Here is a 22,794-nt window from a genome sequence, read left to right as displayed (position 1 = left end):
ATGGATCTTGAGCAGCATCAGGTGTAGCTTCCTGAGCTTCTGCCCAACATGCTCCCGCTCTTGGTATGTGTGGACTAGTTTGGAGACTAGTCGGCACACGAGATCACTGACGACTACTGGAACAATCACCTCCATGTTCATTTAGTTCACTGTGCTGAGGCCAAGTTTGATAAAGTGAAGCGATATTATTAGCATGTATCTGTGTATATGTATATAGCCCTAGGCCCCTAGCTAATTGAGATCAGTCCTCTTCCAAACAAGTCTTGACAAAAATTATTAAATTACAGATCTCCTTTATTTCTTTCTTCCATACATTCTGAGAATGCTCTAGGCCTTCATAGGCTGGAGTGCACTAAAGATCATCTTGAGGAAAGAATCCATTGGATACGACACCATACTGACGGACTTATCCATGAATGATGAACAGGAACAAGTTGCAAAAAAAAAGAATGATGAACAATGGAACATATATATTTGGCAGGATGCTGTAAATTAAAATTTCTGCTTTTCACGGCCAGTGTCTTTCATTCGGTTAGAACGAGTCAGCAGGCTGAGAACACCAAGCGCTACCGATGATGAAAACAACAAAGACTGCCACAAGCCACCATGGAAGCCAAGAAAAATCTATATCCAGACGGCAGCAGCTCTGTTTAAATTTTTCAGGAAACTCCAAGACAAAATTGCCGGCTTGGGTATATACATACGTGCTAGGCGTGGCACCTCGCATCAACACTAGCGAAAGAAAAGCGGGTATAGATGTTTGAGGTGATTTATATATTAATATGTTCAGTTTTAATATCAATACTAAAATAATACGTATATAATATTCTAGTTAATAAATTAACAATGAATATAGCAACAAAATAGTGATAATTGTATTTCCAAGAATTACATATGTATATATAAGGTATAGATGGCATATCATGGATCAAAGCACGAAAGGTCCTTTGATTCAGGGGCGGAGCCACCACTAGGGTGAGTCAGGGCGGCCGCCCTAGGTCCCTCTAGGAGATGTTCAGAGCATATCTGTAGCATATATGTTAACAGCAGAGAAGGATCATAGAAAGGATAGAGGAGAACATAGATCGAATTGCCTTTCGGAGGACAAATTACTCTTGAGAAAGGAGTAAGAGTTTATACAAGTTATTCGATACCCTTCTTTATTGCACACACTAAGTATTTAACCAGCGACTCTCTTGCATTTACATGGTTTGGGCATGATACGTACGCGCAGGCACATCTAGCGTCGCTGCTGTCAAAACAGACACTAAGATTCCTGGTGTGGTGGCCCATAGTAATAGATGCTTCTTCTGGTTCGTGGGTGCTGACAATATCCTCCGTTCTCAACTCTGGCAGGGGCTCATGACTGTGCGGCGGTGCCCTCCAAACATAAGGACGACGGTCCTCTACTGTCGAGGGTCGCGAGACTCATATTGGGCCATTGGGGCATTAGGCAAGAGGACTTCGTGGTCTCGTGGACTCTTAAGCGGTTCAGCTTCGCTCCCCAGCCCAACACTACATCTTCTTGCCACCAGACGCCGCTGGCGACTTCGGCAGTTTACCATCCACCCCCCACTTGCAGTCTCGCTCAAGCGCTCATGCCGGCGCGTCGTAGCCGTTATGTGACGGCGCTCCGCACCCATCTGTGTGGCAGCCCCACCTCAGCACCCGCCAGTCGCGCCAGCGGATCTCGTGCGCCTCCGCCGCGGGTGCTTGCAGCCGGGCAGCAAGCCTCGGTGCGTCTCTCTGGCCGTGCAAAAATTTCATCGTAGCGCCCTAGGTCATTTTCTGAACTGGCTTCGCCACTACTTTGATTATCATTTTGGCCCACCGGATTAAGACAGGATAAACGCCAAAATCCTGACGGTAGGCCACCGGATCATCCGGTCCTCAATATTTTCCATGGACCAGATTAATTCACTGCACAGTCGAGGTTCGAGAAGAAAGTGTCTCTTGCACCGGACGGTTCGTTGCTCAAAATGTTTTGGCATCGGATGATACGGTCCGTAATATGTTTGCGCATCACCTCTGGTTCTTGTTGGTGCCGGCGGCGATGGTTCGCATCACAACCGGAATGTCCTTGGACCAAGCGGTGATGAGCTTTGGATAAAAGAGCGTGCGCGCCTCTCCCCTCCCAAGATTTTAGACTCCCCATGGCGCCGCTCCTCCGTCCATGCCACTACTCCTCTCCTCTGTTCACGATTTGAACATGCATGATGTTCTACTAGAGACTGTCGATATCAGAGTACCCCTCTATAGTGTTAAAGTGTGAAATTTCACCCCTGTGACTCCTAGATTGGGAAGCTTGCGGTCATATGTAACATCAGCTCAACTATTGTTTGTTTTTAGAATGTTGTATGCCTTGCAAGTATTTAATTTCGTCTTCAGTTCGTTATGTCAATTTTATCAATATCATACTCACTCTTGCTTAATTACCTTTTGCAGCTTATAGCCATGCACTGAGCTAGGAGGAAAGGGACGCGATTAGTTGTAGCTATTAGCTGTAGTTTTGAATCTTTGTTTCTCATCACGTAAAATATCTTTTAATAATGTAAGATGTACTCAAAACATGATTCAATAAAGGAGAATGGTTTTCGATCCACTTCTCTCGTGTTTCAAACTCACCTTGCATTATTTTTTGGAAGTACATGTATAAGGTCTCACAATTTCTTAAGTACAGCCAACAATAACTCAAGCTTCCACATCCACCAGACGCCCTTGTAAATTACAAGCTCATCGCATTTTCCCAAAATTGTACCGCAAGGATCAGTAAATGCTGGAAGTAATGAACTGCTGACATATAAACATAGATTTATACTGTTATATATTTCACGATCGATGATCTCACGTTTTCCATGAAAGCAACAGCATCATCCTGCAAAGTAGACAAACGAAAATACAAAAATTAGGAGACATGCAAGACTAAATCATCAAACATCTGCAGCATTGCTATCTACACCGTAAACTTCATAAAGATCAGACATCGCATCACCTGATTACTTGTCTTTGCACTTGCTATATTCTCATCAAGAAGTGTTAGTATGGAAATGCTCAGCTCATTCCGCTCAACCATTTCAAGCAACTGTGTAAGATCAGTTAATTAACAACAGTAAAAAATTAATAGGTGCGTGAAATAAGTTACCAATGAAAAAGATTAAAAGATTCCTTTAGCTTTTCATGGATCTTACAGTCGCTTTTCTGTCACTGGATTGCAGAATCTTCATTAGCCGCTCCTTCGCTGTCACAAGATCATTCTGCAACTTGTCGTATGCCTCTGCAAGAGTTGTTACACTTAAACACAGTCGTATATATTCAGGTGACACCTTGGTAGGTAGGTCAATATCATTGCAGGATTTAGTCATTTAACTGACCGACTCCCTCGAGAAGAACCTTCTGCATTGCTTCCAACTCAATCAATCTGTCTTCCATCTCCTGTGGCACCGTACACAAACTGATGTCAGTAGAGATGCATTTTCGTTTCACCAAGCTAGTCAATTTCGCAGGTTGAGGACACAGTACCGCCGTTCTGGTGACCGCGAATTTGATCTGTGCTATCTCCCTCGAGATATGGTTGAAGAAGGCCTCGTTCAGCCTTGGCCGGAGCCGGCCTATCTCGACCTCGATCTCGCGCGCCTCCGTGTCGAGGAAGAACTCCACCAGGCCGGCGTCCGTGTCCGGGATCACCCGCGCCTATCCTAGCAGCAGGCGGAAACCACGCGCGCATTCAAGACTGGGAAAGCACAGTACAGCCTCGTGCCCGGAACCTGTTCGAGGGAAAGCCCTGGAGCACGGCTGCTCGGCTCACCTCGCGCTCGCTGCGGCGGCGCTCCTTCTCCTCGCGCACCTGGCGCTCGAACGCCTCGCGCGCCTCGGAGTCCCTCTCGAGGCGGCGGCGGAACTCGAGGCGCGCGATGTGCCCGCCCTGCGGCGCGCCCAGGATGCCCTCCGGGTCCTGCCGCCGGCGCCGCCCGAGCCAACGAACCACCAGTTAAGTGTTAAGAAACGAGGGGCAGGTGGTCGGCGTGGACTCGTAGTCCCGCCGCGAGAGGGGGCGGGGCAAAATAGGGAGAGCAGAGCACGTACCCATCCGATGCAGGAGATCTTGGCCGGGACGGCGCAGCGCCTCGCCGTGGGCGCGCGGCGGACGGCGGGGCGAGGCGCGAGGAGGGGGCTCCGGAGGCTGGCGCCACGGAGGGAGGCGGACGAAGCCATGGCCGGAGCAGAGCACGTTATCCGCTGCTGCATTACAGAGAAAATGGATCGGCTGCGTCCTATATGGAGGGCCTGACTGGGCCTGATACCTTCTTTTCTTGAAAATTATGGGCCTGGTACTAAGTTTCGGCCCAGACCGGCTACTGGGCCTGGTTCGTTCAGCTTCTGAAAAATTGGATTCGAATGAAAAACCCTGTGCAATTCAGACAGGGAGAGACGACTGTGTGCCAATTTATATTATAGTGCACCATCTGACAGTCGTATTTGTAGACATGATAATCTTCAACGCTGATCACCGACCGCTTAGCGGATTCGGGCGATTAATTGGGGTTATTCAGGAAGGTCCACCGGCGAGCCGGATCAGCAAGCTCCGGGGACGAACCCGACGACCTTCCTGCCGAGGTCGTGGAGCACGCCGTACGTCTTCTGCTGCGTGTTCCCGATGATGGCGACGCCGGCGTCATCGTCGTTGGCGGCGAACGCCAGGCACGCCTGCGACACGTCCGCGACGTACAGGATCCCCGACGCGTCCACGTACGTCCAGGCACGCGCCGCCCTTGAACACCAGCGACACCGCCGGCAGCGCGACGCTCCCCTGGTACCCCGTCAGGTCGTAGCAGGTGTCCAGGATCGAGAACGCGGGGGCCTTCCTGTACCCCAGCGCGTCCATGCCCCTGGCGAACGCCGACCGCAGCGGCTCGTACGCCGACGGCGGCAGGCGCGTTATCACCGTGCCGGAGTCCACGAGCGCGCCGGCGGCGGAGAAGACGGCCTCCGGGATGGGGAGCAGGTGCCCGCCCACCTTGATGCCTGTCAACCCCACGTAGTAGAACGTCGGCCCGTTGTCGGTCAGCATCGGCGTCAGCCGCGCGTTCGCCGCCGGCGCGCCGGGGCCCAGGTCCAGGAACCCCGTCGTCCCCGACGGCGTCGCCGGGAGGCAGTACGCGAACACGCCGCCGTACTTGTCGTACGCCTGCACCGTCAGCGACGTCTTGCCGCGGCCGAGCCCCATCAGCCCCGCCGACCGCCCGAACAGCCCGCGGTTCTTCTCGCCGCACCCGAACCGGAACTCCTTGACGACGTCGTAGGAGAGCTTGAGGGTGTCCTGGGCGTAGAAGCCGACGGTCTGGGAGCCGTCGCCGTACTGGACGGCGTAGAGGCAGTGGCCGCCGTCGCAGCCGCTGACGTAGAGGTCGTCGCAGTAGGACGACGAGCACGAGATGTTGGCGTAGGTGGACGACTTGGCCGGGCTGAAGAGCGGCTCCTTCTGCCGGTAGCAGTAGGCCACGCACGGCTGGCACTGCACCCACGTCGTGTCGCTGCCGGTGTCGAACACCACCGTGAACCGCGCCGACGGCGTGCCGAGCCCGATGGTCACCACGTAGTTGCCCGTGCCCAGCGCGCGCCCGGACGACGCCGGGAGGTTCGCCGACTTCGCGTAGGGCGAGGCCGACGCCGGAGTTGCCGCCGTCGACGGCGCGCCGGGCTGGAGGTGGACCGCCGGTGCCGCGGCGCGCTTCGGCCTCACCCGGCCGGTAGTCTCAGACACGCGGCGGTGGATGTACTCGACGCGGCGCTGGTCCGCGGCGAGGATCTCCGCGTGGGACGGCGCCTTCTCGCGCTTGCCGGCCAGCGGCGAGCACGGACCGTGCTGGTGCACGACAGGCATCCGCGTGCCCGTGGCGGCACCATGCTGTTCCTCTGAATTTAAAGACAGACGGACGTTCAGTTCGATTTGGGAATTCAGAATCATGTTCAGAACATTCAGTTGCAACTATACAGAAACTTTTGAAAACCGTCCTTGTTCTGAGAAAAAAAAAATCTTGAGTGGACAGCTTATTAGGAAACTTGGCAATTTATTATCCCGTCGAAAATTTGTGGATATTTCAGTTTTAATAGACAAAAAAATGGTAAAGAAAAACACACACATCATTTTCAGACATGAAAGATGTTCTTGTATGTAGTAACGAGTTACTATCATTGTTTGTCCGGGCATAGCTATTGCGTTAGCTTCTAGCGGCCCATTTCGACCAAAGGACCCCTGTTTCAGCACAAAATCTGTGAACCTTGCAAGTCATGCAGTAGACGACTCCCTGTTACATCCCCTAGTAGTAGGATGGTCAAAAGTCAAAACTAAGTACTCCGAAAGATACTGTCAGAGTGCAGTGAACTTTTCACGTACATAACAAAAAAGATGCCCTGTTATGTTATCGAGTATTTCTATGTTCATTCACAAATCACAAATGCTTTTTTTCCTGCTTCCACTACTGTTCACTCAGTTTTTTTTACGAGTTTCCTATCCATGCATGGTGAATATATACAGTGTAGATAGCAGAAACCGGTTCATCCAAAATACGAAGGTTCCAAAAACAATACACGAATCCAAGACAGAAGCATGAGAATATGAGATGCAGCAGGGTACATAAACAGCTATTAAACACACCAATCACGGACAGAAAATGAACCAGTAGTGAAACTGAAACCTTTTGGTGTGAGGCAAGACGAGCCCGCGGCAGGGAGAAGGGACTCCGCACTCAGCTGGACATGGGAGGAGCTCCCTGCCGCGCCAAGAGCATGCGCAGCGGCGGCAGCAAGCAGCAGGAGGAGGAAGCAGAAGCTTACATGGCTGTGGCGGCAAGAGGCGGCCATGGGGACGCCGTCAAGTGGCTGTGAGGAGTGGGGCGGCCGGCCGGCTGGGCGAGCAGTGGAGGGAGCACATGCGCCTCTTGTCTCGTTACCGCCATCATGTATATATAGGCCGCCTGGAGATTTTTTTTGGTCATATGGTCCGTGCACAGTAGATGATTGATCCATTCTGGAGAGCTCTTGCTAGTTGCATTGTCCTTCAGTCAGGGCTGCCGGCGTCTGCAGGGCAGATCGATCGGCTTTGCAGGTTGCGAGTTCAATCTGACAGACGACGCTTCAACAACAACAACGATCTATCAAACCTCGCGTTTCTGACGGGTTTGTTCAGGACTGTTTTCTGAAGAAAGTTCAGGCATGGCGTTCTTAGCATGTCATTGACAGAGGAACGGCAGTTTTGGAAGTCTGAATCGTTTGGGAAGAAACTTGTACGGATGGGCGTCCCTCCCTTCGATGGCGCCGATGCTGTCAGCGAAAGGATGTCGTTGCTTGGACGCTCGCTGCAGATCAGGCGTCGTCTCGTCTGTCTCGCGTGTCCACTTGACGATTCTAATTTGCAGCAGTCGCAGTCGATATTTGTTTTAGTAAATGGTTTAGCCCACTGATGATAGGCGGCCCTGACGCTTGCCCATCACCACTTCTGAGTGCAGACATTACAATGCAAGTTGGTTAAGCGTGTAGATTAGAGCATAAACTTCACTGTCCATGGGCGTCCCTGTCGAGCTAGGACCGCCACATCGTCAGCTGGATAGACAGCATCATCATCTGCCCAATCGTTCCAGTGCAAGAACCTGATGAGGTGCATCTCTGCCCGTGCATTGTAGAGGCTGTCTCCAAGCAGCAATTTCTTTTTTCTTTTTCTTTTTTTGGTATAAAAGTTCAGCTTCAGTGGCAACTGAAATGTTTCCCTATGTTCCAACAAAAATAGATATTTTATCCGTTTCGAATTGTAAGTCATTTCAGCTTTTTTGAAGAGTCAAACTATTCTTATATTTGACTAAAATTATAAAAAAAGTTACGAAGATTTATAACACCGAATAAATATACTATTAAAGTATATTTAATAAAGAATATAATGATACTTATTTGGTATTATAAATATTAGTAATTTATTGTATAAACTTGGTCAAATTTAAAATGTTTGACTCTCCAGAAAAAATTGGAATGACTTACAATTTGGAATGCGTGGAGTAGGTTAACTCTCAAGCAGGAATCGTACAGTTTTATTTTTTTTCTTCTTTAGACAATATCATCTGCTTTTATGTGCTTGTAATTTGTCAATCATTTGTAGGCTAGCTTGTAGGAATGTCAAGAATTTTCGGAGATGTTCCGTACGCAGAGCAGGTGAACACCCTCGTAAAAGAGAATTATCGGTATGACTTGCAAGTATATGCATCATTCTTGTACATACTTAAATGCAAAGCCAGAGCACCTGTCACACTTGTTCCAAAAAAAAAGTATAGTATGCGCCATTGTCTCTCGTACTCTCCACAGCTGGGTTCCGACTATGGCATGGAAGGTATTGACTCTGGTCATGTTTAGTTCCCAAAAATTTTCTACATATCCGTTATATCGATTCTTTGGACATATACATGGAGCATTAAATGCAGTTGAAAAAATAAATAATTACACAGTTTAACTGTTTTATACGAGATAAATCTTTTAAGTCTAATTAGTTTATAATTGGAATTAATTGTCAAATAACAACGAAATGTGTTACAGTACCAAAACCCAAATTTTTTCGCGAACTAAACAAGACCTAAATATGCACTCCGTCTGTTGTTACCAAAATCATTTTTAAAGACAAACAAAATTATCTATTTTAAACTAATTACTTCCTTTCTGAGTATGGAGGTAGTGCACCATAAACGAACTTTCGAGATGCATTTTCCAGAGGGCCGCCCTCCTCCTCTGGACTGGTCATGGAAATGTATTTTTATGTTGGGTCAACTAATTAAGCAAGGTGGATCAAGGCAGGGGCGGAGCTGCATGGAGGCACCGGGGTCGTCGGACCCGACGGATTTCGTCAAATTCAAGGGGAAATCACTATTTAATACTGTTGATATGTGTGGTGGACCCCGGCGCCGAATGCATCGGACTCCGATGCCAAAAATTTTTGGCTTCGCCCCTGGATCAAGGTGTGGGCTGGAGGGGCCTCGGCCAAGATTTGGCTCAAACACTTTTACCTGATTTTTTTTATATCTATCCTTATTTATTACTAACAGAAAAAATAGCTACTAACTTACTTTTTACGTACAACAATTGATAATTGAATTGAGAAGAAAGAAGTAAAAATTACTTTATTTATAAAATTAGATTAACTTATTCATTAAAATATCTTAAAAATCAAAACAGTTATATTGAGCCACATCTCCTAACTAGAAATTCTTTATTTAGCACCGCAAGAAACTGACCCTTAAAATATACCGTTATTTCTAACGTCTCCTCGACCACGAAGGACAGGCATGGAAGACTCGGTGGCATGGAAGCATGGAGGGAGGGCAAGCAATGCCAATGGCCACAATATGCTCACTGAGCTTTCAGCCAGCTCGCTAAGCTTTTGCCTTTGTGCGCGACTCCATGAATCCAAGTCTCGCGCACTAGACCACATGTCTAGAAGAACGCTACCCATATGCTGGCTAGTAGATAAGTCAAGTTTTTGTCAAAAGGCAAGCTCAGCTGCTCAGTACACATGAGAGCATGTAAATGAATGCACCATGCGTAGGCATGAATGTTTACGTGATTAATGCATGCGTCTTATTATTATCATTATTATTAGCACGGCTTGAAGGCAACCTTAAGAACCATCCTCTCGGGGTCTATTTGGCAGAGCTTCCAAAGCAGCTTTTAGGTTGAACTAGAAGGAGCTCCGCTAAAGAGAAGTAATTTTATACTGATTCTATGAAGTTATTCTCTGAAATGAACTAAGGAGCTGAGAATTGAAAAAAAAAACTAGTTTCTCCTGATTCACTTCTCACGCGGAATCTCTATTTTTATTAAATTTATGATATAAAATCATAAAAATCATTTCTTACATAGAGTCAGCTTTCATAGAGAATCAGGAGGGTGGAGGTCAATCTACCATACACATCAAACCCGGTTCATATATAATTGGAAAAAAAGATAGATTCATGTCTAAAAACCTCCATTGTAGATAGGATATATGCATTTTAGGTATATATATAGATTTCCAAGTCCTCAGTGGCCATTATACTAGAAGCAGTATGGCCGCCGGTGGTGGTGGTGGCGGCGGCGCCGGCTGGCCGGCCGGCCGGCCGTCCTATTGCGCCACTACGCGCCGGTCAGTGCGTGCGTGCATGCGCGCGGTACGGTGAGGGTTAGCAGGTTAGGCAGGTGGTTTCGGAGCCATGTTGGGGGAGCATTCATTCATTCAATAATATATATACATCCTCTGCCGATTGGTTTGGTCCGAATGTTTGGCCGTTACTTGCGTGACGCTGGCCGGGAGGCACACTGTGTTATCGTGTGTAGAGTGGTGGCGTGCTGGCTGCTGCTGGAGTGTTAGTGGGTGGTTACTAGCATTATAGGAGTATTGTTTGTGTTGTCGTAAAGTGTGTGAACTTTTTTTCTAGATCAGTGTATGCCGCACTATCTTCTGTACTGTCTCCGTTCCAAATTGTAAATTATTTTGGCAGATCTAGATATATAATTTTTATTATGTATATATCTAGATGTATAGCAAAAACTATATTTTTAGATTTGCTCAAACAACTTACAATTCGGAATGGAGGAAGTGATCCTAAGCAAGATTGAGAATCATATACTACCTCTATTTTTATTATATAATATTATTGATTGAATCAATATTATTAGTTAAAGTTTGAAAAAATAATAGTATCATATATTTATATTTAAGATCAATATAGTATAACTAGAGTGGGCTCATCTTTTTTTAGGGGTAGAGGGGGCTCAATTAAAGGGGACTAAGAGGGATGGTGACCCTACTTTAGATGTACCTCCAACTCTCGATCTTTAGTTCAAATATTTGTGGTATTTCTTCAAAATAGGATCAATATTAGAAAAGTAGTGCAAATATTTAAAAAGGGTTAGATGTGCACCTAAGGATCATCCATTTGCATCCGTAGGGAGTATAACAACATAACAATCGGTTGTTATCTCGTTGTCTTTGTCACTCTGAGTTTTGTATCCATGTGGGGAAAGCGAAATTGGATGAGACAAATATCAATTTCAATCGGACCTGAGAAGTAGGAGAACACATAAAAAATTGACTGAAAATAGAAGCTGAAACAATCGAAAACAGCTTTGCTCGGCCAGGCTTAGCTTGGTCCTCCGTCTTCCTCCAGTACCATTGTGAACAATTGAGCATGCAAAAAGGAGTAGCACCACAAACTAGCAAAACGGAATCAGTCTTCTCTATCTCATCGAGGCTGACCATTGCCGGTTTTGGCCATAAGCCCATAGCTGGCTCTGTAGATAACACATGAAGATATTATTGATCCTGTAGATAACATGATCCTTCGTGTGAAAATGTGAAGATAGGGTGAAAAAGCTCATGGGGCAATGATGAACGAAAACTAAAACTTACCTTGATCTTATAAAATAATACAACTAAGAAGTGACACCCGGTGAAGCAAAAGTCAAACAAAAATGAATATGAATCGAAATAGAATTTTATGCATGAAAACACATAGAACGGTATTTCAAATTGGCAAAAATAGAATTGAGATAAGATAATACATTTATACAATTGGAATCTTTAAAGATACTTTGAGCTCCACTGGTTTATCAATGTCTTGGGCATCAACGAATCCATAAACCAATGCATTGTCTATGCCAAAAAAATGATTGCATTTATCGAAACAAGAAAAATTAAAATCTCATTATTCAAATAGGATTCTACAACTAAGAGTGGAGTAAAAATCTAGTGGCCTAAAATTAAAAACACCGTAACAAAAATGCTAGTTCGTGAGTTACAAGCGTAAAACAAAAGTTCAATATAGAGCCACTGTCTATAATTAGTTAATTACTACACGCAGAAAGAAAAATAGAACACAAAATCCACCTTCTCAATCACGAATACCGACTACAATATTCAATTGTTACACAATAAAATAGGCACAAAGAAAAACATTGACTAGTACTTAGCACATAACACTAATTCTCTGCCTCCTTATTCCCTAATAAAATCTAGCTGAAATAAATGAGGCACGTGAAAATCACATCGGAAGCACGAAGCAAAATTAACATAGACAACACGGCTTAAAAAGTTGATTGACGAAGCAAAATGATAATCATGATGGTTAGGAATTCCGTATGCGCACCACAAGGACTCAAGGAAGGAGAGCGGGCGGTTTCGTTCTCCAAGATTAAATACGGAGCGAGTGGGCCAAATCATGGGCCAAGGGGCAGATCAGAATCGAGTCGTGGGCCGAGCGAATTCCGACTGGGCCGTAACTTTTCGACACAGCAAAACAGCGAACCCGGCCTGCAGCGAATGGGCACCTGACGCAACACGCGCCGCCACCACCTCGTGACGTGGGAGGTAGCCGTTGCCGACTTGCCGTGGCATCGGGGGAGGTGGCCGGCGGCCGAAGCAAAGCAGCTTGGCCTGCTGCCCCCCTACCCCCTAGTCCCCTACCCACAGAGCGAGCACGGGATGGAATCCGGCAGGTGGCTGCGCGAGGGAGGCAACCGAAGGGTCGCAGCCCGGCACGCCGATTCCTTCCTTGCCGCCGCCGCGCGCGCCCCACCCCTTTAACCGCGCGCCTTTCGCCAGCCGGCCAATGGTTGGGCTGCAGCGAGCGGGAGGCAGGCAGCGGCGGCGGCGACAGCATCCGAAGCAGCGGCGGGCGGCGGCGGCGGCGGAGGGCCCATGGGGGAGGAGGCGTCGCTCGAGCACACGCCCACCTGGGTGGTGGCCACCGTCTGCCTCGTCATCGTATCCGTCTCCCTCGCCGCCGAGCGCTTCCTCCATTACCTCGGCAAGGTACGCCCTCCCTCTGTTGATGCGGCGCTTATGTTCGGCCTGCTCATGACGGGTTCTGAAGTTGGGGCGAATCAATGTGGTATCCAGCCTAACCAGTGCGGTTGCTTTACATCTGATGCTCCACTATTTCTATAGGGAGTTTACTGTTTGAAGCCTACCTTTGAGGAGAATTATGAACTAGGAGTTCAAATTTGGCCATCCACCCACCTCTCACCAGTTCACCACGTCGTTGTTCCTTTCGGCAAAGACAATTCCATTATCTTCTAATTAAATTTACCTTCCAAATACCAACTGACTCAATTAGCTTCACTCACTTTTTCGTTTTTGTTTTAGTAAATTACATCTGATTAGATGGAAAGTTATGTTAATGAAACCTTCCAAAGTTGATTTGTTGGCTGCTCTTTTGGGTTGGAAGTCTCAGATATATTTATTATGAAAAATCCATTGAACGACATAGATGGCAGCAGTCAACTCTGATCTCTGCACATTCGAAAAGCACATAGTATATCATAAATGTTTCAACAATAATTTGAATCTTCAACGAATTTGTTTGACTTACTCGTGCAGTATCTGAAACATAAGGAGCAAAAAGCATTGTATTCAGCTCTTCAGAGACTAAAAGAAGGTACCATTCTGGGGTGAACTTCAATGAACATTGATCAAAATGCCATAGAGTCATCCATGGATCATCAAGTTTTGTGCCTTATCAACATTATAACACTGAATAAAAGCATTTTCCCAGTATAGCTTGGTATTTTTGTTAGTTGATAATAATAAAGAAAAATGTTTTCATGAAAAATGTGGTACAATTTCTCAATTTGTTATTTTGCACAGTTCTTTTTGTCTAATGCAGTTCTATGGTTATGCTTGCAGAGCTAATGCTTCTTGGATTCATTTCCTTCGTCCTGAGTCTCTCCCAGGGTTTTATTGTTAACATTTGCATTCCAGAAAATGCTACAGATTTCATGCTTCCATGCAAGAGACAGAACCACACAGTTGCAGAAGAAGGTTCCAGAATTTGCAAGAAAAAGGTTAGAGTACACCACATTTTCATCTATTAAGGTCCCATTTTCTTGGAACTGAATGTCCTGTTGAGTCTGATAGGTGAATATAATTGTTTGCTATGTTCGGTAACAGCAAAATGTGCTGGATAGTAAAGTGTTTGTAACACTTATTTGTCACATGCAATGTTAAGCTGTTTCATGAAAAAATATTTTCGAGAAGGATAACGTGAAGCATTAAATAAGCTTGCTCTGTTTTCAGGGTGATGTTCCCTTGCTATCAGTGGAGGCATTACATCAGCTGCACATCTTCATATTTGTACTTGGTTTAGTCCATGTTGTGTTCTGCGCCACAACAATATTACTTGGTGGGGCGAAGGTATATCTCTGAAGATGGATTTCTCTTGCATGTTGTAATGTTTGTGGGAAATAAACTTACAGTGGCTAAATTTTAGTAGATGCGAAAGTGGAAGCATTGGGAGACAGAAATTCACCGAGAAATAAGGGAGAAATGTGTGCTATTACCCTATCCTCTTGTTTCCTTTATTTATTATTAAGAAGTGCTTTGCAGACTCCCTATATTATGTTACACAGCACTACAGGTTTTAATGACCTTCTATGCATCTAAGTGGACCCTCATATGGCAATCTTAAGACTCTTTTCTTTTTCCTGAAAAAAGGTGTTTGCACCTCTGCACAGATGATCTCTCAATTCCACTACCCAGAACTCATCCAAGTCTTTCAATGCATTCAATATGTGAATTATTCATTTTTATCTATTTTTCTCCTCATGTCATTTCTTCAATATCTTGCAATGATTTTGTGAATCTCATTGTCGTGGGCTTTTGGGGTACCCACAGCCGGGTGGCGGAACGCACCCGCCTATTCCCCGAGGGGGAGTACTCGGGAAAGTGCCAAGCTATTAGGCTAATCTAGCTCAGGGGCAAGAGCGCAAGAACACACGGATTTAGAGTGGTTCAGGCCGCCGGAGCGTAATACCCTACATCCACTGTGAGATGAATTGCTCTTAGTATGAATGAGTCTATCCTCTGCCCAGCTGGGTCTTGAGTCATTCTCTAGCGGGCGTTCCCCTTTTATAGTGCAAGGAGGACGCGTACCCAGTCGTTGGCCCCTGACAGGTGGGCCCAACAAGGATGTATACTATACTAAATAGACACTAATGGTGCTTCAGTGATGAAAAATCTCTTGCCGGATACGCTTCACCGTCCTGTCGACTCTCTGACCGAGGGGTCTTCTCCTTTACCATCGGTGAGGCGTCCGTTGAGGCAGTGTAGGTTGCGGCGTAGACTGTTGGGTCTACCGCGTAGCCGTTAGGATACTCCGTCGCCGGGTTGTCGTGTCTAACTGGCGTAGCAGACTGACGCGCGTGGCGTAAGTGGCGCCGGCGGCTGTACAGGGCACCTTGGTAACGTGCGACCAACAGTACAGCCTGGCAAAAGTCTCCTCGGGCTCTGCTACGGCAGAGCGCACTAAACGTCTCCCGCATTGAATGCGGTAGGTGGGTAAGTTTTCCAGAGGAAGCTTGGCAGCCGCGCGCGTACCTGCGCCTGCGGACACGTGGCGGCTCCGGACCCCCCTAGGCAGGGTGTCTGTTCCCTCCCTGCTGAGGGGTCCGGATAGCATATGGGTCCGGAGCCGGCAGGGGTCTGGGACTCCCTGGGGATCCGGGGGCCCCAGCTGTTTTGGCTGAGGGCTACCTCCTCTGGGATACGTGGCGTCACCGGACCCTCCCCAGGCGGGGAGCGGGTCCGGGGCCGCCCTGCCGGGAGAGCAGGGCTCAGGACCACAGGGGTCCGGCTGCTTGGCCGTCAGGGCGTAGTTAAGGATAACTACGAGACTCTTGCCTAGACACAGCAAGGGGGTACCCCAGTCCTGGGGTACCGACACTCATCACTGTCTATTCTGTTAGTTCCAATGTTCTACATTCATAATCCAAAAAAAAACGAGCCAGTGTTGCATGAGCCTGTGATATCTTAGAACAAGTACCATCTCATGAAAGTTAATTGAGCACCCAGTTTTTTCATATACTCTGAATGACATCAATGGATTACTGTCCTATTAGGCCAGTCCAATTAATCTTTTTTTCTCAATCTCTTGGCAGCCTACCCCAACTTGTTTGGGAAAAAAGGCTATGTTGTTGTTGTTGTCTCAATCTCTTGGTAAAAGTGTTGGAGTATATTGAGCCCATGTATAGAGGCCCATCTAGAGGCCCATGTATAGGATCTATATATCCCACCCATCTAGGGTTTGGAGGAATAGGTTCTCCTTCCTCTAGCCGCCGCCGCCGCCATGGCTGGCTGGCCACCGGCGCCTCCTTCCCTTCCTCCCCTTGCTGCTGCTCCCTTTCCCGGCGGCGCCGCTGGCCCCATGGCCGGCTGGCCGGGCCCTTCCCCTCTCCCCTTCCCTCCCTCTACCTGCTGCTGCCACCATGGGGGCAGGTGCCGCGGGCACCGCGGCCCACCTCGCGGCCGGCCTCCAACCTCCTCCTACCCTGGCGCCGGCCCCGACCGCGGGATCTACCGCTGCAGGGTGCGCCGTGCCCGCCGCCCTTGACTCCTCTGCTCGGCCTCACGCCGCCGCCGCCGCCCACGCCGCGGGCGCGGCTGGCGTGGCCGGCGGAGGCTACGAGGTGGGAGTCGAGGAGCGCGAGGATGCCGTCGCAGATGCGGGCGAGCTCGGCCTCGATCTTGGAGCGGTAGGCGCGGATGGAGGCGGCAAGGGCCTCGTTCCCGCGGCCCTCCTTCTGCTCGATGGAGGAGATGATCCGCCACGAGGCCCTGCAGGCGCCGATGACGTTCTTGTAGGCGACGGACAGCAGGTTCCGCTCCTCGACGGAGAGCTCCTCCCCGCCGCCGGCGCCGCCCGCCGAGCGCGCCACGCGCTCTATGAACTCCACCACCTCCGTACAACCGCGTCTGCGTCCTCTGTCCCAGCTACCGCCGTGGCCGCTGGAGGTGCTGCCGCCGTCAGGGCTGGCGCCCCTTCCCCTGGATCCGCTTCCTGGGCAGGGGGTGCCGCCACCACCGTGCTGGCCGTCGTCCCTGGCGGCACAGGCGCTGGGGGCACGGCCGCAGCGGGGCAGGACGCGGGCACGGGCGCGGTCCCTGCCCCTGGCCCCGCCCAGCTGGCTGCTGCTGCCCCCTGGCCTGCCGCCGCCGCCTCTGCTCACGGCGTGGCGTGGCCCCAGGGCACGTGTGCCTCCGCTGGCCACGCGCTGCCCCCTGGCGCTAGATCCACGGCCTCTGCCGCCGCTCCTCTGTTCCCGGGCGTGGGGGCCGCCCCTCCTCTATTCCAGGCCGCCGCCCAGGCGCCTCCTCTGCTCCAGGGCGCGGGCCGCGCCACGCAAGCCGCCGCCGCCGCCTTTGTGGCCGCCGTCGCGCCCGCCGCGCACGCTGCGCAGGTCGCGCGGGCCGCCGTCTCCCTCGCTGCCGCGCACGCCGCCCAGGCCGTCGCGCACAGGGACCCCACGCGGGCTGCTGCCTCCCTCGCCGCTGCGCAGGCCGTCGCGCCCGCCGCCCAGGGGGTGGGCCCTCGTCCTCTGCCCCAGCCGGCGGCCATGCTCGCCGATGCTGCCCCTCTGTTCGCGCCGTTCTGGCTCCCGCCCGCTCCACCCAGCCAGCAGCCGACCTGGCCTGGGGGTGGGACCAGGCCGCACTGGCGCCGTCCTTGAGCGCCACGGGGCGGACGCAGCCGATTAGCACCGAGTGGATCGCCGACTCGGGTGCCTCCTTCCACACCACCCCACATGCCGGTATCCTCTCTTCTGTCCGACCCTCACACCCCTCTTGCCCTTCTTCCATCATGGTTGGTGATGGGTCTTGCCTTCCTGTCACCGCCGTGGGTTTTGCTCCTGGTCTCCTGGTCGTCCAAGCGGCAGCCGGTTGTCTCCCGCTCCAGTGCTGAGGCGGAGTACCGGGCTGTCGCTAACGGCATGGCGGAGGCGTCCTGGCTACGACAGCTCTTGGCGGAGCTCCACAGCCCGCTCGCCAAGAGCACTCTCGTCTACTGCGACAACGTCAGCGCCGTGTATCAGCGGACGAAGCACATGGAGATCGACCTACACTTCATGCGCGACAGAGTTGCGATCGGCGATGTTCGGGTACTTCATGTCCCGACTACCTCTCAGTTTGCTGACATCTTCACCAAGGGGCTGCCCTCCTCGATCTTCTCGGAGTTTCGATCCAGGCTCAACGTAGCTGGTGGCTAGTTATGGCTGCGGGGGGTATTTGCCCTTTGTACCCTGTTGTACTCTCTTCTTGTACAGTCTTGAACACCGCTGCGCCGGTAGTTCAAACTGCGGGGGGTGTTAGCTTTCTTGTTGTCCAGTCTTGAACACCGCTGCGCCGGTAGTTCAGACTGCGGGGGGGGGGGGGGTGTTGGAGTATATTGAGCCCATGTATAGAGGCTCATCTAGAGACCCATGTATAAGATCTATATATCCCACTCTTCTAGGGTTTGGAGGAATACAAGTCATTATTCTCTCCTATTTTCTCTCTCACAAAAAGGGTTGTGTTCATTTGGACTTGCTATTGACTAGAAAGTTCTGCATCAAAGAACATCACTTTCACATTCTAAGCCCTCTGTTTTTGTTTTTGCTACGGTGAAAATTGCTTGCAGTACAGCATGCACAAATTGAAAGAAAATCGACTCCATTGAGTGCTGTGCTACATCGAAATCATCAAGGTGAATTTGTTCGTGAGCGAACAAAGGGATTTTGGATGAAGCTGGCTGTTGTAAGCTGGATAGTAAGTCATCTGTTTATCCAATCAACAATCATGTTGCTCAATTCAGTTAAAAAGTCTGCAAACACAAGTGCTCACTGTTTATCTCAAAGCATGCGGTTCTGCATGATGCTTTTGACTACAATGCATGCCCTTTCATTCGCATATTATGCAGAAGTACTGAAGACAGAACTGTAATTTCTATTAACAGGCAATTGAACAACAAAACGCTAGTATATTATAGTACGGAAATAGTTGTTAGGACTACCGACTAACATATTGAGTTTGTTTTTTAGTTTGAATTTGGGGAAATGAATACATCAGAAACCACGCTGTTGCCTGCCAAGATGCACTTGGCCTTTTTTTTTTGAGCAACAGATACACTTGGCCCTAAGAGTATGTAGAATGCATGCATAAAATGCATTCCCATGCTATATTTGAATTTGCTCCTGTTCAAATTTTTAGAATCGATGGGCATTCTGGTATAATATTTCTTTTTAGTCTATTGTGATGAACTGCTTCCTGCAAGATTGTCTTCTCAAGATGTCATACTATGTGTATGTGTATGTGTTTAGCACTGCGCAATATTTTTTTTTGGCGGTTCTGAAGCATCAGTATTGTTGATCTGTCTTTGATTAGCATGTCACTTTATATACAACTTACGGAGAAAGTTTTATCCAACATGTTGCAGACTGCATTCTTGAAGCAATTTCACAATTCTGTTAGTAAATCAGATTATGAAGCGCTTCGATCAGCATTTGGGTTGGTATGATGATAATCTTCCTTTTAGTTTCCTTGGTGCTTGTTAGTCTTCATGCATTGCCTCAATTTCTGTTGAAGCTGATTGGGCACATATCTTTTTTTTTTTCATTCAGATACACTACCCAAGAAGACCAGACTTTGATTTTCACAAATATATGATCAATGCTCTTGAATATGAGTTTAAGAGGGTTGTTGGTATCAGGTTGGTTTCTTACGAGAAGAAGTCCATGTTTGCTTAAATATATAAGTGATCTTATGTTTGTTACTTGCGTGCAGCTGGTATCTGTGGCTTTTTGTCATCATCTTCCTGTTGCTGAATATAAATGGTACTACCTAACGTATAGTTTTCTTCTTGTCTTAAAATCATTGGATTAGAAACACTCATTATATTGAGCACCTTTTCTTGTGGCTTCTACTTCCGTGCTGTAATTTGTATAACTACTACTATTATTTTGCGTAACTTGAACCATTGACGTGTGTGGAATAAGATTAGTTGCTCCATGCGTATCAACATGTATCATTGCTCTCACAGCAGCAGAGCATGATACGCATCTAACTAGCTATCTGACATGGTTTTACTTAGTCTTTATCTTTTCGTTTGCTGTCTAATGCAGGATGGCACACATACTTCTGGTTAGCTTTCTTGCCTCTCTTTGTAAGTATGAAGCATTTCCTTCTGCTTCGTGATGATTGAATTCAGACATTGAGCCTTTTCGCTTTTGAATTATAATTGTTACATCTTAACTGTAAACATGATGCTATTTGAATGAGAGCAATTTCTAAAGAAACGGTTAAATTGCAGCTCCTACTTATAGTTGGTGCCAAGCTAGAGCACATTATTACTCGATTGGCTCAAGAGGCAGCGGCATCACTATCCAATGAAACGGAGGAAGTTCCAAAAATAAAGCCATCCAAGGAACATTTCTGGTTCCATAAACCTGGACTTGTCCTTCATTTGATCCATTTCATTCTGTTTCAGAACTCGTTCGAGATCGGTTTTTTCTTCTGGATCTTGGTATTGCCCTTTACGTTCTCCCCCTTAAGCTTTTGAGGTGTAGGACCCGGGAGCTAACAGTTGCCACTCCATAGGTATCAGAAGGGTTCGGCTCGTGCATGATGGAAAGTAAGCCTTATACCATCTCCAGACTTGTTATCGGGTCAGTGAAAGTTTCAAATTGTCTGCAAGATTCACAGCTCTGTCCTCTGTCAATGTCATGTCTGCTTGTTAGAAAGATGGCGCAAATAACTCTCCTGCTAGAGTGCTAGTGAAAGTACTTACTTTTACGTTATTTGTTGCTTTTACGCTCGGACATTGAATCGTTTGGTGTTTTCCAGAGTGATCATCCAAGTCATTTGCAGCCATATCACTCTGCCATTATATGCCATCGTCACTCATGTAATTCTCCATGATATTTCCCTTGTGCCTCCTGAATCCTATATATTGTCACCAAAGAATGAACGTCGTTAATTTTATTGACGTTTGCTATAAGCTACCCTGGGCCCTGGTGTACTGACTCGTTGTTTCTAATGATAACTCAGATGGGCGGGGAGATCAAGCTGCACGGTTTCGGTTTCGGGTCCGACGTGCACGAGTCCGTCCACGGCTGGCTCACCGAGGCCCAGAGGAGGAAAACCTTATTGAAGAAGGCCGGAGGAGGCGATGGCGGCGACCCCGATTCGGGCGGGGAGGTGAAGGTGACCCGGGCGGCGGCGGCGGCCGACGAGCGGGCGGCTGGGACCTCGCGCGGCATGCTGATGACGGCGCACCCGCCGCCGCCCGATCTGGACGAGATCGTGACCGTGGACGGCGGCTACCACGGCCTCCGGACGAGGTGAAGGACGGACAGAGAGAGAGAGACGGCGGCAGGCTAGCCGCCGCGCCGGCCTGATCCCCCAGGTGCCGTGCGCGTCTGGTCGACGGGTAGGACGCTGCGGAAATTCCTCGTGTCGGGGGGTGGCGGTCGGCCGGGCCGGGGCCCGGCGCTGTGTAGGCGGCTAGGCGCGTGCGCGCTGCCTCTGACTGATCCCACGCTGTAACGTCAACGTCGTCTCGTGGTGTAACGGGACGGGCCGGACGGGACGGGACGGGACGCGTCGCCGGCCGGACGGCGCGCCGCTGCCGGCCGGCAGGCGTTGTGGCATGTCATGTGCGGCGTCGCAGCCCGACGCCGCGACGTCGTTGTAAGTGTGGCACGGCCGGCGTCGCCATGGCCCAGCTTGCCCCTGCTGGGCTGCTGGCTGCTGTCTGGTGGCCGGCCGTACTTTGTTTTTAGTATGGTTTTGGTCACATCGAATATTTGAACTTATAATGGAATATTAAATGAAGATTTTTTAGCACAAATATGTTGTAAATTGCGCGACGAATCTAATAAACATATTTAATTCATGATTTGCAACAGTAATGCTACAGTAACCATTTACTGATTATAGATTAATTAGACTTATTAAATTTGTCTCGCGATTTATAACTCATTCGAGCAAAAATTTTTATAAATAGACTTCATTTAATACTCTAAATTACTAAGGTTCTTTTCCAAAAATTTTTGACAAAATGATCTACACACGGTCTAAGTGTACTTAATCCATCAACCATCATGGATGTAAATAGTTATTACTACGCTGGAGGTGAAGCTAGCTGAACGGAGCATCTGAAGGGCGTGAGGGATGATGGAACGTGGAGGCTAGGACGACGACGCGCTGGATCCGTCGATCGATCTGACCATGCGTGTCCGGCCTGCGCTCGCCGCCAGCGTGTCGAGCCTATCTAGTAGCTAGCCTTGATGGAGGCGGCTCGCCGCCCTGGCCGCTGCCGTGTGCTTGCGTGCCCGTCGACGGGAGTGCGCCCGCGCCAATAATTGCCGACGCGACGCGGACGCAGTAGGGGGGCGGCATCTCATCGGCCCTTGCCGTCCGTTCGATTCCATCTGAATATCTGATGCCGCGCGCATCAGGGACGGACGAGACGACGCGTTTCCCACGCGCGCACGGCGCACGGCACACGCCCTCGGGGCCGCCGCCTGCGCGTGGACGACGGGTAGGGATAGATGATGGATCCGGGGGGATCTATCCCGTCAGAGCTAGCTAGGCTCCGTAGCCCTGGGCTACGGCTAGGCGGGGGTTTCTAAGAGCAAGGTTCAGCCCGTGTTTAGTTCGTTGTCATGTAAATCTAAATTTTTTTTCATAGAATTTTACTAATTTGAAGTACTAAATGAAGTCTATTTATAAAACTTTTTGTATGGATGGGCTGTAAATCGCGAAACGAATCTAATGAGCCTACTTAATTCATGATTTGCAACAGTGATGCTACAGTAACCATTCGCTAATTATTGATTAAATATGGATTAATTAGCATCATTAGATTCGTCTCGCGATTTACAACCTATCTATGCAAAAAGTTTTGCAAATAGATTTCATTTAGTACTTCAAATACCCTATTTACATCTTTACACAATTTTACAAAATGAACA

General features: G+C 48.9%; 3 protein-coding genes across 5 annotated transcripts; 1 reads left to right on the top strand and 2 right to left on the bottom strand.

The window, feature by feature from the left end:
• Positions 1-2,578: 2,578 nt before the first annotated feature.
• On the bottom strand, positions 2,579-4,577 carry LOC120669727. Its single transcript, XM_039949562.1, has 7 exons — positions 4,084-4,577; positions 3,806-3,952; positions 3,520-3,690; positions 3,372-3,432; positions 3,189-3,274; positions 2,993-3,082; positions 2,579-2,875 (listed from the first exon to the last, which is right to left on the bottom strand). The coding sequence occupies exons 1-7, from the start codon at positions 4,243-4,245 to the stop codon at positions 2,813-2,815; spliced, it is 780 nt and encodes a 259-aa protein (XP_039805496.1). The 5' UTR covers positions 4,246-4,577; the 3' UTR covers positions 2,579-2,812.
• LOC120669401 (aspartyl protease family protein At5g10770-like) lies at positions 4,573-5,881 on the bottom strand. Its single transcript, XM_039949161.1, has 2 exons — positions 4,751-5,881; positions 4,573-4,704 (listed from the first exon to the last, which is right to left on the bottom strand). Exons 1-2 carry the CDS (start codon positions 5,879-5,881, stop codon positions 4,573-4,575), a joined length of 1,263 nt encoding a protein of 420 aa, XP_039805095.1.
• Positions 5,882-12,381: 6,500 nt separating this feature from the next.
• On the top strand, positions 12,382-21,660 carry LOC120669725 (MLO-like protein 13). Of its 3 annotated transcripts, none has more exons than XM_039949560.1 (14): positions 12,382-12,823; positions 13,391-13,448; positions 13,697-13,854; positions 14,087-14,203; positions 14,283-14,337; positions 18,462-18,589; positions 19,257-19,331; positions 19,441-19,529; positions 19,604-19,653; positions 19,942-19,982; positions 20,130-20,342; positions 20,417-20,484; positions 20,663-20,723; positions 20,867-21,660. In XM_039949560.1, exons 1-14 carry the CDS (start codon positions 12,710-12,712, stop codon positions 21,161-21,163), a joined length of 1,524 nt encoding a protein of 507 aa, XP_039805494.1. In that variant the 5' UTR covers positions 12,382-12,709; the 3' UTR covers positions 21,164-21,660. The 3 variants fall into 3 exon arrangements, 2 of the variants coding, with proteins under 2 accessions (XP_039805494.1, XP_039805495.1); XR_005672766.1 differs by having other exon boundaries at positions 12,383-12,823; positions 20,417-20,450; positions 20,867-20,915; XM_039949561.1 differs by lacking the exon at positions 20,663-20,723 and having other exon boundaries at positions 12,383-12,823.
• The last annotated feature ends 1,134 nt before the right edge of the window (positions 21,661-22,794 follow it).

Source organism: Panicum virgatum, chromosome 4N, assembly GCF_016808335.1.
Source record: "Panicum virgatum strain AP13 chromosome 4N, P.virgatum_v5, whole genome shotgun sequence".
Classification (NCBI taxonomy): Eukaryota; Viridiplantae; Streptophyta; class Magnoliopsida; order Poales; family Poaceae; genus Panicum; species Panicum virgatum.
The sequence above is the reverse complement of the archived record's forward strand: the minus strand, read 5'-3'. Positions and strand labels throughout refer to the sequence as shown.